The sequence below is a fragment of the Ctenopharyngodon idella genome, chromosome 7 (genome assembly GCF_019924925.1).
Source record: "Ctenopharyngodon idella isolate HZGC_01 chromosome 7, HZGC01, whole genome shotgun sequence".
In the NCBI taxonomy this organism is placed as follows: Eukaryota; Metazoa; Chordata; class Actinopteri; order Cypriniformes; family Xenocyprididae; genus Ctenopharyngodon; species Ctenopharyngodon idella.
Genome location: NC_067226.1, coordinates 14,417,567 through 14,435,338, shown reverse-complemented (window position 1 = coordinate 14,435,338; position 17,772 = coordinate 14,417,567). Strand labels below are relative to the sequence as shown.

General features: G+C 36.4%; 1 protein-coding gene across 1 annotated transcript; it reads left to right on the top strand.

Moving 5' to 3' along the window:
- The first annotated feature begins 4,154 nt into the window (after positions 1-4,154).
- dnaja2a (DnaJ heat shock protein family (Hsp40) member A2a) lies at positions 4,155-15,901 on the top strand. The gene is made up of 9 exons (XM_051899951.1): positions 4,155-4,333; positions 5,226-5,285; positions 5,962-6,188; positions 6,415-6,495; positions 6,745-6,878; positions 6,991-7,187; positions 14,143-14,287; positions 14,373-14,500; positions 14,991-15,901. The coding sequence occupies exons 1-9, from the start codon at positions 4,256-4,258 to the stop codon at positions 15,177-15,179; spliced, it is 1,239 nt and encodes a 412-aa protein (XP_051755911.1). The 5' UTR covers positions 4,155-4,255; the 3' UTR covers positions 15,180-15,901.
- Positions 15,902-17,772: the final 1,871 nt, after the last annotated feature.

Here is a 17,772-nt window from a genome sequence, read left to right as displayed (position 1 = left end):
CTTGTTAGTATTTATTTAATAAACCTTGGATTATTATCATCATCTTCGTCTTCTGTGGATATCAGCGTAACAGTCAGCATGAAACGGAAGTTGAAATAATCTTTTCATCAGGAATTGATTAGATTGTTGAATCTTATTAATATTATTATTATTGAGAACACTATATAAACAAAGAAGGAAACACATACAGAACAAATATACAAGAAAAAATGGAAAGAAAGAAAAAAACAACAGAAAAGGTACAAGACAGGGGTATATAACTAATCAGAATAGATCACATATCAAAGGAAAGATTAAAAGACTTTACTATTTCACTATTTCAACTGTTTTTAAAGCCTTCTTGTGGATAGTAGTTGTTTGCTATTGCAGCTTGTCCCGCCCTACGCCAGTAAATATATCATCAGAGAAAGGGGGAGGGAAAGTTATTTTGATTAAAGATTGCCATGGCACATAAATTTAAAAAATAATGATGTGATGATAATGATGTGTATTATAAAATCATTTATAATAAATACTGCAATTTTCCTTTAAAAAAATAAAAAGTGTCAGTTTTGATTTCATGGTGACTTTAATTCTGATTTAAAGTGATTTGCCGTTTTATCACTGTGTAAATAAACAATTATTTTTTTTAAATGCTTTATTTCACATTTCATTCCAGCCTGAAAATCCAGCCACATTTAATTCTATATGATGTGATAATATCCTGTCTAATGATTTTATTAAAAGTTAACAGCAAACAAGGGGGGCAGAGCTTAGTGAAGAGTCAGATCTCTTCTCTGACTTACGATAGCCTCGATTAACTCCTGTAACCATAGTGACAGATAACGTTTTTGTGTTCCTTTGTCCTCCCAAATAGCACCCGTATTTTATTCAGGTCATTATTGATTGATAGACAGAAAAGAACGTTTAAAAATAAGAATAAAGAGGTGTGTGCTTATGTCTTACGTCTCCATGGGGTTACAAACTATTAGTTGTCTACTCTGGTTCTTGTCCATCCAGCCCTGGTCAATCATATCTGCTTCAAAACACGGCAGTGACTGCTAAAGGTAGCTTATTTTGGTGGAATCCTAGCACACAAAACCAAATCACTTCGGGTGTTTATCTGCTGCGGTCATTTGCTGCCATCACGTGGCGATTTGGGGTAAATGACATTTCATTCTGATATAAACTGCAATGCATATTAAATATCCAGTATGTCCCCGTCCCGTCGCTGGAAACGTATTGAGTGTGGTTTGGACATTTAATAATCATCATGACAGTCATTTTCATTTCAGCATAATTGACTACTTCCTCCAACTGTCTATTCCGAAAAGTCAAGTTCACGGATCTCAATGGATGTATTGCTGTTAAAATCAAATCATCTTCATTGTGCCAGTATTTTTGTAATAGGGCAGCTGTTAGGGGAAGAGAGAAAACACAATAAATTCACACTAGAATATATAAGGCCAGGGTGAACTAGATGGTATTTCAAGGGTTGTTTTGGGTTACATGATGGTTTTACTGTTTAAATTGAATTAAAAAAAACTATTAGAATATAATACATTTTAAATATTGAAGACTTTTTTTGTTTTCTTTTTCTTTCCTTTATTTCTGAACAAAAACATCTACTATTTTTACACTGCAAAACGTATACGTTACGTGCATTAACACATAAAATAAAATAGGCTAGCTGAACTAATGCTATGAAAGTTATGTGTTAAATATGAAAAATTATATCATAAATTAGAGTATGAAACTAAAAATGATAGGCTAATTTAAATACTAATTACTCTGTCATGTCATATGTGCAGTATTTATAGGCTACTGGGCTATTGGTTGCTCTGATGCTGCATTTTATTTAGGCCTACAGGGTGACCAGAGTTTGCCTGTGTGTGTGTGTGTGTGTGTGTGTGTGTGTGTGTGTGTGTGTGTGTGTGTATCCCTTGCTGCCCCCCAAAATGTCCGCGTTTTATAACAAGATCAAAACTGTGATTATTTTGTACCAACAGAGGGGGCTGAAAGCAAATATAATTTGTTTTTGAATGAGCCTAAAGGGTAAAATAATATGCCTAATTGAAAGCACAAACATACGGAGCCCCCAAAGGGACGTGGTGGTGGAAATTTGGGATGGGAGGATTATTATTATTATTATTATTATTATTATTATTATTATTATTATTTTTATTTTTATTTTTTTTTCAAATCTTTTGCGTTCCCTCGCAATATTGCATTCCCTCGCAAAGATATTATCGTTCCCTTGTTGTGAGCTCGGACAAACACTTCCTCTTTAATGCTGGCAGTAGCACTTCCCTCTGGCTGGCAGTAGTGTTTCAGTCAGCTCCATACGTTAATAATGCACACAAATAAGTTTGAACTTGTTGGACTCAAATATAAAGAAATGCAGTCAGTGCTTAAGTCAAGGAGTTCAGTAATGTTGCCAGTATATTCACAGATTCGAACTTCCCGGATCAATAACTCGTGAGCTAAACGTTGTGAAAACACATGCAGCTACTTTAACAACGAACTACAACAACAACCCAATTTTCCTCAAATGTGCTTTATAATAAATTGGTCTCTATGAGCAGGCGGCAGAGAGAGAAGCCTGAAGAGACCGTCTGAAAAGTGCAAAACCCAAAACTCTTTTGCTCATTTTATATTATGAAAAATACTCAATAACTTCACTGTAACACACTCTGCTGTCACCAAATTCAGTTCATATATCACTGCTCTCCTACTGGTTGTACTGGAACACTTAGTTTGATAAAAAAATATATATATAACATGACTTTCATAAGTTAATGATTATTTATTATGAAACAAAATCAATAACTTCACTGTTATTAGTAAAAATATTAAATAAATTGTAATGCCATCAAATTCAGTAAGCAATTATCATGAAAATATCATAAAGCTGTTGTATGTAAGCTGTGTACCAACATCATTTGTGTAAAGAAGGCCTTTATGTGCTACTTGCCAAACTAAGTGTTGTAGTACCTATTACCAGTAGGAGAGCAGTGATGTATGAACTGAATTTGGTGACAGTACAGTGTGTTACAGTGAAATTATTGAGTATTTTTCATAATATAAAATGAGCAAAAGGGTTTTGCACTTTAAAGACGGTCCCTTCAGACTTGTCTCTCCGCCGCCTCCATAGAGACTAATTTATATACTATAAAGCACATTTGAGAAAAATTGGGTTGTTGTAGCTCGTTTTCTAGGTTACTATGATTGGAAATAGCTGCATTTGTGTTTTAACAACGTTTAGCTCACGAGTTATTGATCCGGGAAGTTCGAATCTGTGAATATATTGCCAACTACTGAACTCCTTGACTTAAGCACTGACTGCATTTCTTTATATTTGAGTCTAACAAGTTCAAACTCTATGAACCGCGCATTATTTGTGTGCATTATTAACGTATGGAGCTGACTGAAACACTACTGCCAGCCAGCGGGACATTAAAGAGGTAGTGTTTGTCCGAGCTCACAGCAAGGGAACGATAATATCTTTGCGTGCATGGAAACGCAAAAGTTTTGAGGAAAAAAAAAAAAATCCTCCCATCCCATTTTTTTTCCACCACCACGTCCCTTTAGGGGCTCCGTACCGTACTAACATACAACAAAAAATACTGTAAAAATAATACTATTAAATACAATAAGAAAATGTTTTAAAAAAAAAATAAAAAAAAATCATACAGTTTATCATAGGCCTATGTTTTCATTTCATTTTATTTATGTGTTTTTGATAAGTCATAATTTGTTTTGTACTTAGCATTGGCTATTTGTTGTCTAGTGTGATTTTTATTGCATTGTATTACGTTTTACAATAATTACAATAATTATAATAATTATATAAATATAATAATAATTACAATATTTATATTAATTATGATCGATTGTAAGAGTATATGGAAGCCACGGCCATTAATAAACAAAAACATACATGTCCTGATTTACATTTCAGAAATTCAGAAACCAAAATTAATTACACACGCAGCAGCATATTTTGACCGCATTTTGGAGAAGTATTATAAACACGCAATAGTGTTAGCTGGATATATTTTATAAAGTGATTTTATTGCATTACTTAAACAATCTTCGTCAAAAGAAAGTTTCTGAATGTTAATATGAATGATGTGTATAATATTTCCATTATCATGATGACATGTGCTAGTGCTGTGAGAGGAGGCGCGTGTGGAGAGGTTAAAGTTGACGCTTCCGGCCGGTGTCTCTCTTCAGCTCTCCGCTTCCCGCAGACAGTCCTTCACTCCGCACAGCCATGTCCAACGTCGCCGATACCAAACTATACGACATTCTCGGGGTCTCCCCTTCGGCCTCCGAAAACGAACTGAAAAAGGTACGGGTTTATGTGTCTTGTCTTTAATTCCGGTGCTCGTTCGCGTTGTTTCAGAGCGTGAAGGCTTGTGTTTGAATCAGGAAGAGAGAGTGGAGGATTAGCACTGTGCTAAAAAAGCTCGACGTGAGTTTGGCCTAGTGTCTATAGTTACCAGATCGTCGGACAAAATTTACGAGATGGAGTGTTGTTGTGGAGTTTAATCAAGCTCATCTGCTATCTCTTTATCTATCAGTTTACCTGTGTATCTGTTCGATTTTTGCCGTGGACTTGAACATTAAACGCAGTCATTATGTATATCGTCATGTAGCGGCTGAAAACACAGTTAGCATCAGATCACCGTGTGGCCGGTGTGTAGGCCTTGACTCTGGGCTTTTCCCCTTACATGTGTGTCATAATGCCAAAGAGGTCACATGTACGGTAATTTCATACAGACTAAATGAAAACTGACACGCATGATGGTCCTGCGGTTATTTATATTCGTTGTTTATCACAATTAACGTTAATCATGCTATGTTTTTGGCGCAGAGGGATTTCTGCTCCGGCTTAAAACATAGTCTCCGTCCCATAAAGCCGTTAAACTGACTGTAATTTCCTATTCAATGACAAGCGTCAGTAGTTAAAGCTCACTAGTTTGTTGTTCAGGTTTATGATCATTTGCGCTGTTCAAGGCCGAGCGGATTGATATGAACGTGACGCACAAACTGAAACTCCGTAGGAGTCATTCTCGAATCATAAGCTAAAATCTCGAGAGATATTTGCTAGAATATTCAGGCAGGTGTAACTCGTTTTACCCATGTTCCTTTTGTAAAGAGAATTGTTTAAATGCGGAGTGTTGCTTCATTGATGCTTTCTGAAGTGAAACTAACCTTCTGAAACCATATATATATTTCAGGCTTATCGGAAATTAGCAAAGGAATATCACCCTGACAAAAATCCAAATGCTGGAGACAAGGTAAGAATTGTTATATGGTAATATTATTAATACTTTTACCCAAATATAGTGCACGTTAATATAAGACATACAGAAAGTTAAATCGAGTTAAACTCTGTTAAATGAGTATGTTGTGGAGGGAATGTGATAATTTTGTACACACATTTAAGGTCAATTGAAAATTATTGAAATAATAAATCGGTAATTCTTTAGTAAATCTAAAGAACTTTAAATCACAAGTAAATCTTTAGCTATTTATTATTTTAATGAAGCTTGTTTATCTTAAATGAAGATGTAATCTGAGTGTCTTCTGAAACATTATAGCTTAATATGATGAACAGATTTAAATTAGCCTTTTATTTACATCTAAATGTTGATCAATGCACATACAGAAAGCACAAAATATTGTAAACAGACACTCAACTGTGCTTGATTGACACGTGAGAACAAACCTCATTAAACTGCTTAGATATGGATTTCTTTTAGAATGTCATTATGAAGTTTTTGGAGCATCAAAGTTTTGTTGGAATGAACTTGCAATGGAGGGACAGATATCTCAGCTTTCATTAAAATGTCTTGTTTTGAAGATGAACAAAAGTCATATGGGTTTGGATGGCTGGGTAAACTTTTGGGTGAGCTATCTATTTAAAGCAGTAATAATGCCTTTATTCAAAGATTTCATCTTTTTTCTTTTCAGTTCAAAGAGATTAGCTTTGCATATGAAGTACTAACTAACCCAGAGAAGAGGGATTTGTACGACCGTTATGGGGAACAGGGTCTGCGAGAAGGTGGCTGTGGAGGAGGTGGGATGGATGACATCTTTTCCCATATTTTTGGTGGCGGTCTGTTTGGCTTTATGGGAGGACAGGGTCGGAGCAGGAACGGAGGGCGGCGGAGAGGGGAAGATATGGTCCACCCCCTGAAGTAAGTGAAATCACAAGGCTTCCACTTTTTAGAGATCTGTGTTAAAATGCTGTTCTTCGCTGTCCTTGACTGGCAACAGTGAGAGGAGAGGTTAATGTGACCAAACACATGTATATATTCTTATTCTTAAGAAGCTTTGAATATGTCATTAAGGTTTTGGGGGGGGGGTTTCCACTCTGTTTTTAAGATGCTGTTGTAATGTTTTCTCACATGTTTTTCCCCATAGGGTGTCTCTTGAAGATGTGTACAATGGAAAAACAACCAAATTACAGCTGAGCAAGAATGTTCTGTGTAGCACTTGTAATGGGTGAGTAAGATTTTTTTTTTTTTTTTTTTGGCTTCATGGGTGTTTTCATGGCAATTAGGCAGAAAAGAGCTTTGCAATGAGCGTGTCAGTTTCTCTTTGTCCCACCACACCCAATCAGTCAGTTCAATAAAATCCTGCATTTTATGAGTCCCACAAGTTACTTGGTTTTTAATCAGTCTGAGCTGTACTGATCACAAAGGCTTTTAAAGAGTTTGAAACATTCCCATAACCATTTTTCTGTCTCCTCAGTCAAGGCGGGAAGTCTGGTGCGGTCCAAAAATGCACAGCCTGCAGGGGGCGTGGTATGCGCATTATGATCAGACAGCTGGCTCCTGGCATGGTCCAACAGATGCAGTCAGTGTGCACTGACTGTAATGGTGAAGGTAAGAGGCTGAAGTCTGAATTTACTCTGACAATTAGTATTACAGAGTTTTGAATGTCAGCCAGCATGTTCATGTATACGGAATGTTTGCTGATGGTTTCTTTATGATCCAGGTGAGGTGATCAGCGAGAAAGATCGCTGCAAAAAGTGTGAGGGGAAGAAGGTGATTAAAGAAGTGAAGATTCTGGAGGTGCATGTGGATAAAGGTATGAAGCACGGACAGAAGATCACCTTCGGCGGCGAAGCTGACCAGGCACCTGGATTAGAACCTGGAGACATTGTCCTGGTCCTGCAGGAAAAGGAACATGAGGTATTTCAATGATCTTTCATAAAGTTCAGAAACTTATTTTTTATTTATTTATTTGATTGGGACAATGCTCATTAATGAACTGTCAGAAACTGTAAGCCAGAGTTAGCCCAGCCGGCTAATTATCATCTGTTGCCCCCTGCCAGATCAAGGTGGCAACCAAAGATTTTAAAAAAATTATCACAAAAAATAATCACAATTGTCCAGTTATTAAAATGTGTCATTACAATAAAACTGGACAATTGAAACACATCCATGATTAAGTAACGATACCAAAAAAACAAAAAAAAAAAAAAACAGATTTAAACATACATCAAAAACAATATAATACCAAATAAATATGCATTCATAAACGCTACTAAGGATGATAATGGCAGTGTCAGAGATGGTTATTTACACATGATTACAAGTTTGGTTTGCTTTTATCCATATCTTTTAATTTATATTCAAATGTCAGATAATTGTTTCAGCTTAATAAAACTCACAGATCATTTATAAATCCATGTTGTAAATACCCATTTCTGACTACAGTCAAGAACAGGCTATTTTCGCACATGTGCCTTTAAATGCAAATGAGCTGCTGTGCCCCGCCCCCTCTCTACGATCACAGTTCCTGCCTCAATCGGATTCTCTGCCAAATATTAACAAGACATCTGCTTGGTTTTGATTATCATCTATATCGCAAACTCTCTCACGGATAGTATAGTTCTTCTTTCATCGTTAAAGTGTATTTTTCCACGCGTTTTAAAACTATATCAGTTTAAACTTCTAATGGATTGTTTTCTGAGCGCACTTATCTGAAGCGCACACACACAGCTGGCTGTCAGACGTCAAGTCTCGTGAGTAACTTTCACTTTTTTTTTTTTTTTTTTTTTTTTTTTTTTTTGTTTAAACTGTCAAATACACACAAGTGTCTGTCAAACACACACATAAACAGTCAGTTATGTCTGTGAAAGTAAATAGCAGGCAAGGTTACACAAATCGCATGTGTATATTAGATCTGTGGGGCATTCCCTTCAAAAATAAAACTAATCCACTGCGTTCAGCAGCTCAGATGTCAGTAAATGAAGACCGTTATGTTCACTCTTACATCAAACAACAAAACATCTCAATTACTTACCAGACATTGTCGCTACAGCTGCTCGACCGCGGGGAAAATGGCACACAGCGTACAGCTCACTGAGGGTGGAAACTATGGTAATACAGGACTGTCAGTTAGCGGCCATGGGTGGGGCATGAGTAATGTGAAAAATCAAAACGGCTTGTCTAATGAGACTGCTTTGGTTTAATGGGGATTTTTAAAAAAGGAGTGGGTGGATTTTTATCATTGTGGGGTGGTTGTGTTCACACACTAACACACATTTATATCCAAACACCTTGTAAAAGTGGATTTAGCATAATAGGTAACCTTCAACTCAATTGACCCTTCGCAAAGATCCAACCCCTTAGTTAATGTAGTTAATTTCTCAAACCACACATGTTCTCACGCAGTGAAAAATACATTGTGGAGCAAAAAGGACACTGACAACGTGCCAACAGACAAGACAGATTAGATTACTTCTGATATAAAACAAAGTCTCTGCTTTTAAATGGTCTCTTTTATTTTATTTTATTTTTAATTTTTTTTAAGAAATTCAAACAGGGATGTAATAATTAGCCCACAGTTCAATACATACCTCCTGTGTTTTTTTTTTTTTTTTTTTTTTTAACCACAGCTTTCGATTATAATTATAATACAATACAAAAGGAATGTGTACAAGTTTTTTTTTTGTTTTGTTTTTTTTGCTTTTAATTTAAAAAAAAAAAAAAAAGAGTTGCAACAAAGTGTTTACACTGGCATCTCATATATAAACTGGGAAACACACAAATTCCTAAGTTTTAAAAATAAACTTGCATATAAACATAAGTGGACCATTTCAAATAAACATACCTGTACTTCAGTAAACATAAATTAACCATCTTAATTAAACTTAACAGTACTCCAGTACAGTAGCCTTCATTCAGAATGTAAAGTGCAATATCACTATCACTGGTCAGCTATCTATTCCTGTATTTTGAGGTTCTTCTGTAAAAAGATAAACCTGTCAACATTCTCTGCAGGAAGGCGAGAACTTGTTTCTGGCCAAGTTTAACAACATCTGCTTCACAGTCAAAACAAAAAGTCACTATTTTTTTCTGACCCTCCCCAGGAGGCGGGACACCATGTTGATTGACACCATGTTGATTGACACTGCCTTCTTGGCTGACGTTTACAACATGCATGAAGCAACTTATCTGCCCATCAGCTTCATGAACTGCATTCACAATATTTGCAGTGTTATCTATGGTTACTGGGTGTAACGTGTATGGCCTCCCCAACTTCCACACATTCATTGCATTTGTCAACTCTTGTCAAATAAATGCTTGTATGACTTTCATACATGGGATGGGATGGGATCTTTTCATTTCCCAATCCAACATGTAGTGAACAATCACAGTGAGGTAACTCTCTGTTGCCTGTGAGGTACAACTATCTGTAGTCAGAGCAAGGCTCTGTGCTTTAGCCAATTCGTCTGATACTTTTGTGTGTCTTTTCATAGAGGTCAGAAATTACCTTGGTGCTGAGAAGAAAAGTGAGATGGTAGTTTGTAATGCGGAACGAGTGCATTTATAAGATGACAAAAGCCCACATCTCCAGTCACTGAAAATGGCTGCAAATCTTTGGCAATGAACACCCCCACTGCCTTTATTTTTGTGTCATATAGCTGATATAGCTGGGTGTTGGTTCCGCAGATGTGCAGTCTTGTTGGAAGTTTCCATTTGAGTAGGCTACATGTGTAAAACAATGCTTGCGCAGTCATTTTTGTTTACCATTTTTCTTCCTCTGCATTATACTCTGGCAAAACCGAAATGTCTCCACACCACAAATTTGAAAGACATTGGTGCTTCCTCGTAATGCAGCCTCACTTCACCACTCGCCATGTTAAAGCGTGGAATAGTGATTGAATATTTACTTGCGGTAAGGAGTTTCCTCCTCAGCGCGTAGACTCGCAGCCGCAGTCAATTCGGAGAGAAATAAAATGCATGGAAAATATTTAATGCAAAACTGAGAGAAAAAAAAAAAAAAAAAAAACGTAATTCACAAATGCGTATTAAACCATGGATGTCATACCAAATGGTTCAATATTATATTGAGAATTGTAGCATCCCTAATAAATACCATTTTGTGGCTCTGTAATGTGTTTGTGACTCGTGACGGATTGCTGTAGCGCCTCAGTTCAAGCGGATTGTGACCAGATCATCTCTTCCTACTAGTTATAGCACAAAATGACCATCAGAAGGTATGTTTCAAACGCGGAAAGATGTCAATACATACATTTTTGCAAGTTCAAGTCCACCGACATTAATCTGCAGTAGTCAACATTTGAAGTGGATCTCAACTTTTTATCAAAGTTGTCCTAAAACCTTAGTTCTTAGGACAACTTTGAACTTTTTTTTTTTTTTTTTTTTTTTTTTTTGATCCACTTCATATGCTGACTACTATATTAACTCTCCTGTCTGGTTTGTTTGTCGGACAAAATGGTTGTTTCATGTCCATTTAAGATCTTTAAAAAAATCAAGCAAGCATCAGCAAAATGCACTGTAGATTTTAAGAACATATAAAGTTTTGCTTATGTTCAAATGTAAATATGGATTACTTAACCAGTCAGAAACATGAACCAAGGCTTCAGTTAAACTGTTTGTTTTTGGCATGCTCATAGAGAACTGTCATCAGCATAAATTTGAATGTTAACAGATACAGACTAAATGCAAACCATTAGATCCTTAAACTCCAATATTACAATTAAGAGATGTTAATTGATGTTATAGCTTATAGAATCTGACTATGTAACTTCGTTCACTTTTGTGCAGATATAAGTTGTAAGATTGTCATAAAAATCTGATTAATCTCATATAAATTAATTAACCCGCTAACAAAGAGCTTTAGCGCATGCAGCTCAAACAGCAATGCTGTTATTTGAAACGGTAATATAAATTTTAGATGTTTCTTCTTCAAAAAACTAGCACTTTTATTTTTCTCATAACATTTTCATCAACAATATGGTTTAATTAAAATCATTTAATTGTCCATGGGTTAGGGTTAGGGTTTTGTGTTTGTCTGATGCGAATAGAGATTTGAAAGAGGACCCAATTCAGTGTTTGCGCGCAGTCTGAAACATGCTTCTCTGTATGTGCTTGGAACCCAAACTCCATCAGGTGACAAAACGGAGATGAAGAAAACTTGAGAAACCAGGTTCAATTGGCGGGGCAGTTCTCCTCTGGCCAACGAATGAGCATGGTGTGGTTTAATAACAGGCTGCATCACAAGTCAAAAAACAGATTGTGGATTGCTATCATTCAAAATATTTTATCCAGTTTCTTCAGCTTGAAGATTGTATTCATCACGCAAGTATGGAGATGAAGCTGGCTATTGGGGTCTGTGCAGAGGACTTCTCTGGTTCTTGTGGTCTTTGCTGAGGATCTGTGCCTATTGCTGTCGTGTCGGCGAGGTCTTCACAGGGGATTGTCTAGTTGACATGGACTCTGCTGACATTCAGGTCACGTCGTGTCTAGGTGCAGGTCCACCCTCTGATCTGGATACAGCCTGAATCCAGCTGACTCTGGTAACCTTGGGATAAGGATGAGACAGACAGACTAATATTAGCATAGATGCTATTCTTCTTGCGATGTAACAAGAACATTGGCTGTTATGGGAAGTGTGCTGGTTCCAGTTGACCTGCTTTATGCTGTGTAAGAGTCCTTTAACGGATTTGAGTTTATAGAAATGTGATGTGTTGTGTGTATATATTAGGTTAAAGAGATGTTTTTAATCTAGATTTACCTCTAGTTTTGTTTTCTTTTAGCTGTGCTCCATTTTTCAGGCTGCTCTCTTGAGGGCGCAAGTGTGCTCACTATGCCACGGCTTTGGACTGTTTTCCTTAATCTTCAAGTGTAGAGTAGTAACCATGTCTAAAGTGCTGGAGTCAATAGTTTCTGTTGCAGCATCAAGTTCTTCTAAGCTGAGGAGTTTTAAAGGAATCAGGAAGATTGTTTATAAAGCAATCTTTAGTGGTAGAAGTGATAGTTCTACCATATTTGTAACGAGTCGGTTTTGCAGCCTTGGCTAAATGTATACATGAGACTAGATAATGATCTGAGATGTCATTGCTCTGCTACAGAATTTCAACGTCATCAACATCGATTCCATGTGTCAATATTAAATCTAAAGTATGATTATGACAATATTGGAGTTAGACAACGTGTTAGGACCCACTCAGAGTTTAGAACATATATAAATGCCAATCCCAATGCATCCTTTTCATTATCTACATAGATATGAAAGTCACCCACAATTAAGACTTTTTATCAAAGTATTTATTTTTTTTATTTTATTTTTGTCAGTACTGACTGCAGATAAAGTCTGTATGGTGGCCTGAATACAGTAGCCAGTACAAATATCAAACGGGATTTGTTTATGCTAGATAGTTATATTAAGCCCCATCGCTTCAAAAGATTTATACTTGAAACTTGAGTAATACTAAAAATATTACTATAAGTTGCAGCAACACATCCCCCTTTGCCCTTCAGACGAAGCTCGTTTATAAATGTAATCTTAGGGGTAGACTTATTTAAAGTAATGTTATTGCCTGGATTTAGCCAGGTTTCTGTCAGACCGCACATCTAGATGATCTGTGATCATATGTACAAAAAGAACAGTGCACAAGAACTGAATTGAGTTATTTTTATTTTATTTTTTATTTTTTGCCTCTTCTTGCACTGGAATGGTTTAAAATAGCTTGAATGTGTAAATTGGCGAGACAAAACATGTGCAAATGATGGATCCACAATGATTCGTTTTACCCCTAACTATTACCAACATGTTCACTTTGCTTCCTGTTTGATAAATATGAATTCAACTGTTGAACTCCACTGGAAATACTCATTCTTTCAAAATATCATCAGTTCATTTTTCGATTTCACTTACAGTATATCAGGGCCTTAAATGTATAAATAGGGGAATGAACAAGTAAATTAGCAATGTGGTATCGGTATGTTGTGCATTCCTAATATGAATAGTTTGAGCTATTATTTCAAATTAACTTCTGAGAGATATATTCAAAACAGCTGAAAAAAATGTTGCTCAGGTGGTTTAGAGCTCAAGTACCCCTAAGGCTCACTAACAAGTTTAACAATCAGCAGTCACAAAGAACTCATTCTCTAGCACTGCGGTTCAGCCATATAAATGATCTGGCTTCAGTGCTGCCAGCCTCTTAACTGCTGAGCTGCTGCAGGAACGTCAAGCAGATTGCAGTGACAGTGGCTGCATTTACATACAACCAAATAATCCGTTAGTAATCAGATTGATGGCTCACTCGGACTGAAAAGACTTCATGTAAACACCTTAATCCGATTGAGCTCGATCCGAATGAAGTTTTGATCTGTTAGAAAAGGAATAAACCACCCCTTCCAATCAGTGGATAAAATAAAATCCTGCAGGTGCCCCTGATAAGCAGCACAGCACAACAGTTAATATGCTCATCATTTCCTAATCAGGACCCGAAATAGATAAATATCAAGTCTGCTCTTTAAAACAAGGAAAAGCAATGTAGAAGAATAGAATGTGCAAACAGTGGGAACTGTATATTTGTGCAGTGTGTGCATGACGACAACTTAATTCTGATTTGAAGCTTGTGAGACACACACGATTGACCCGATCACTTTTTTTAGCGTTCATGTAAACCCAGCCAATGTGCTGTGAACATGCTGCTTTACAGCTTCTGATCCCCCCTCACATACCTCAAGTGTGTACAGGGTCTGCTGCTGTGACTGTGAAGGAAGAGCCATGTCTGATTTTTGACTATTATTGGATATCACTAAAGCATTTCATTATTTTTGTTTTTATTTGTTTAAACTGACGGAACTAAACCTCTTTCAACAGACGTACAGAAGAGAGGGCAACGACTTGCACATGACCCATAAGATCGGCCTTGTTGAAGCACTTTGTGGTTTCCATTTCACATTGAAACACTTAGATGGTAGACAGATTGTGGTGAAATACCCAGCTGGCAAAATCATTGAGCCAGGTGAGTCCTCTCAAAATGAGTTTTGTAGCATCTGGTTTTGAAGTAACATGATACGTTGTCTGAAAACAGTATTGTCCTTTTGCAGGTTCAATCAGAGTTGTTAGAGGAGAGGGTATGCCACAGTACCGTAACCCCTTCGAGAAGGGTGACCTGTTCATCAAGTTTGACGTGCAATTCCCAGACAACAATTGGTTAAGCCCAGAGAAGCTGACGGTAAGACAAAACATGCACCAAAAACTACATTTTACTGTTCAAAAGTTTGGGGTCAGCAAGAAACTGAGCAAGGATGCATTCAATTGATAGAAACATTTTTTTGTATCATGTCTTTGTCACTATTTCAAATAATTGCAAATTAACTTTCTATTCAAAGAATCCTGAACGAATGTATCACGTTTTTTGAGCAGCAAATCATCATATTTTGAATGATTTCTGAAGGATCATGTGACACTGAAGACTGGAGGAATGATGCTGAAAATTCAGCTTTTCACATGATGGGAATAAATTTATATTTTAAAATTGTAATCTTTCACAATATTACTATTTTTAACAATTTTTCTGTTAACTATTTTTGGTCACATAGGCAGCCCTGGTGAGCTAAAGAGAGGTGTCTTTCAAAATCTTACTGAACCTTAACCTTTGAAAATTAGTGAATGTATATACTTTGTGTGGTTTCTTACCCCTAATATGTCTCCTGTTTTTGCAGGAGTTGGAGGACTTGCTGCCTACACGGGCTGATGCGCCAGTCATCTCTGGAGACGCAGAGGAGGTGGACCTGCAGGAGTTCGATATGAGCCAGAGCTCCTCCGGTGGTCACCGCCGTGAAGCGTACAACGACAGCTCGGATGAAGAAGGAGGACATCACGGGCCTGGCGTGCAGTGTGCCCATCAGTAAATCCGACTACAGCAAATTTCTTGTCCGGCTCCAACAGTGGGGATTAAAAAAAATGTTCTAGTTGCACAATAAACAGGTGTGTTTATAATCTGATTCGGGGCTGCCTTAAATGATGAGAATTATGTACAGCCATTCCTGACCACCTGATTCCCTTGTAGTAAACGCACAGATGATCCTGCATCTAGTAACCCTTTCTTGCCCCTTCCTCTTCTCCCTGCGGTCCTCTAGAGGCAACCCCACTTCAGAGAGGAAAGGGTAATTGATACATACTGTGTGTAACTTGCATTTTTTTTTTTTTTTTTTTTTTTTTTTTTTTTGTTGTTGTTGTCATAGTATTCAAGATAAATCTAACCATAAAATGCAGTTTTGGCCCTGGACTTGAGACTTTTGTTGGAGAGCAATGATATAACAGAAGAGGAGTTGAGAGATCCTAAAACAAACAAACAAAAAAGTAATAGAAATGCCACAATGGGACTCTATCACAATCCATTTTTTAGGTTTGTTTGTATCTGTGCGCAGTTTTTACCACTTTATTTTATTTGTAGAATTTTTTTTTTTTTCCTTTTTCTTTTCCTTTCTTTGATATTTTAAGAATTGGAACAAGAGATAACATGTATAAAATAAGTGATTGTCATTTAAGCTTTGTATCAGCTGCTGTCACAATTGAGTGTGTTTTATGTTTTGAAATAGTTGAAATAAAATCAGTTGCCTGTTGTCAGCTATCCAGGTGCATGTTGAACATTTTGGTCTCTTCACTGATTGAAACATCTGTCAAAAGAACGAGACATCATACACAATGAAATGAGTGGAGGGAAAAGCACCTTTAGGCTTATATCTTCTGTGAAAAAGTTTGAGTTGTTGAATAAAATGTCTTTCAGTATCTCCTCAAAATAATCAAAGTCTTTGCTTTATTTGGTGCTTGATTCATTACATGGTATTTGCAGTTTTGTTACTTTTTAGTTTTGATAGGAGCTTCAAAGTTCAAGAATTGAGAAATCTCATTTTCCTGGATCTATTGGCATATAAGAGGTCATTGTACTATTGAAAAATATCCTGTAAAAGTTTAAAAACTCCACTTCGTTAATTACTGAAACCAAGATCAAAAACTACTGGTTTTGGAATTTTTTATTTTTATTTTTATTTTTTCACAGTTATGTAATTGTGTGACGAAAGACTGCCTCTGCAGAAAATTAACCTACTTCTACATAATTGCCCCGTTAGCCCCGCCCACCGATTCGCGAGCGTCATGTAGTAGTTAGTGAATAAGAGACAGATGCAAACTAGGCATGTGACGGTATCAAATTTTCATGTTGCGATTAATTGCTGAAGCTTTTATCACGGTATACGGTATTACGACATTGAAATAAGTTGCAAAAAAAGTGTTATCATATAACAGGTTTAAGAACTCTTTTTGTAATAAAAAGAACTCTGAATGTTTAAATACAATCAAATCAAACAGATTATAGTGCAAAAGAATTAGGCTATAAAGAACAACAGGTAACACTTTACAATAAGGTCTCATTATTTAATAAATTAACTGAGACATACGGCTTCATTAGTTAATTATTTCCAAACTGACAATGAAAAATATTTATAAAACATTAATTATTCTTAGTTAATGTTAATTTCTTAGTTAACATTACTAAAATCAAAAGAACTTATTTAACGGACCTGAGATAAAACTAACAATGATCAGTTGTATTTCTCAACTAACATTAACAAAAAATAATACTTTCTGTAACAAATGTAGCTATTGCTCAATCTCAAAGTTTTACTGAACAATAACAAATAATCAGAACATTTCTAATCATTAGGGCATGTTGTCCAGATTAAAATATAAAAATGTTTAAGTTTGAAAATAAATAAATGCAAGCAAATACTTAATATTTAAAGACTTAATAGGCTGCGATGAACAACATTGAGATTACCAAAATAAATGAATGGCTGAAGCATTTTAAAAACTTCACTAGCGGCAGTTGCTTTGTTTGCGGGGTTTCCGGGGTAACCGCTGCATTCTGCTGTTCCATCAGCGCCCTCTGCTGTCAGAGAGTGAACGTGCACTTTCATTCAGCGCGTCTCCTTCACTCGTTCCGCCCTGTGCTTCTCGTGCACGTTGGGCTTGTTTACATCTGAGCTCGTGTCCCTTTGACGCAGAATACAGCGGTGTTGTGCATTTTATACGGTTGATGGGGAAAGTGTTCTTAAATGCATTATAAAAATTGCAATAATTGGTAATAAATTATTATCTACAGTATTTTGAACACAGTAACGATATCGCGCATATTTATTATCGTGATATATCGCATTGCCGAATATCGGAACATGTCTAACGCAAACACAGGACTCAGCAACAAAATGACAAGGATTACAAGATATTTTGAAGTGTCAAGCTGTGGGGGGAGAATCTTTGCATTACCATCCTTGTAAGAAAGCTGCTGTTCTTTACTTTGCTTCAGTTTTGTAATCAGTAGTAAGACATTACAACACGTTTCATTTTATTAAAAATGACAATGTATAGGTTTTTCACTACATTGAAAAGGATGAACTATGAATAAAAGGTACATTCATAATTTACACCACATTCATTCTGTTT

Coding starts and splice junctions, on each gene's coding strand:
- dnaja2a (XM_051899951.1), top strand. CDS start 4,256: ATGTCCAACGTCGCCGATACCAAACTATACGACATTCTCGGGGTCTCC. Junction 4,334..5,225: donor CCGAAAACGAACTGAAAAAG/GTACGGGTTTAT, acceptor TATATATTTCAG/GCTTATCGGAAATTAGCAAA. Junction 7,188..14,142: donor TGCAGGAAAAGGAACATGAG/GTATTTCAATGA, acceptor CTCTTTCAACAG/ACGTACAGAAGAGAGGGCAA.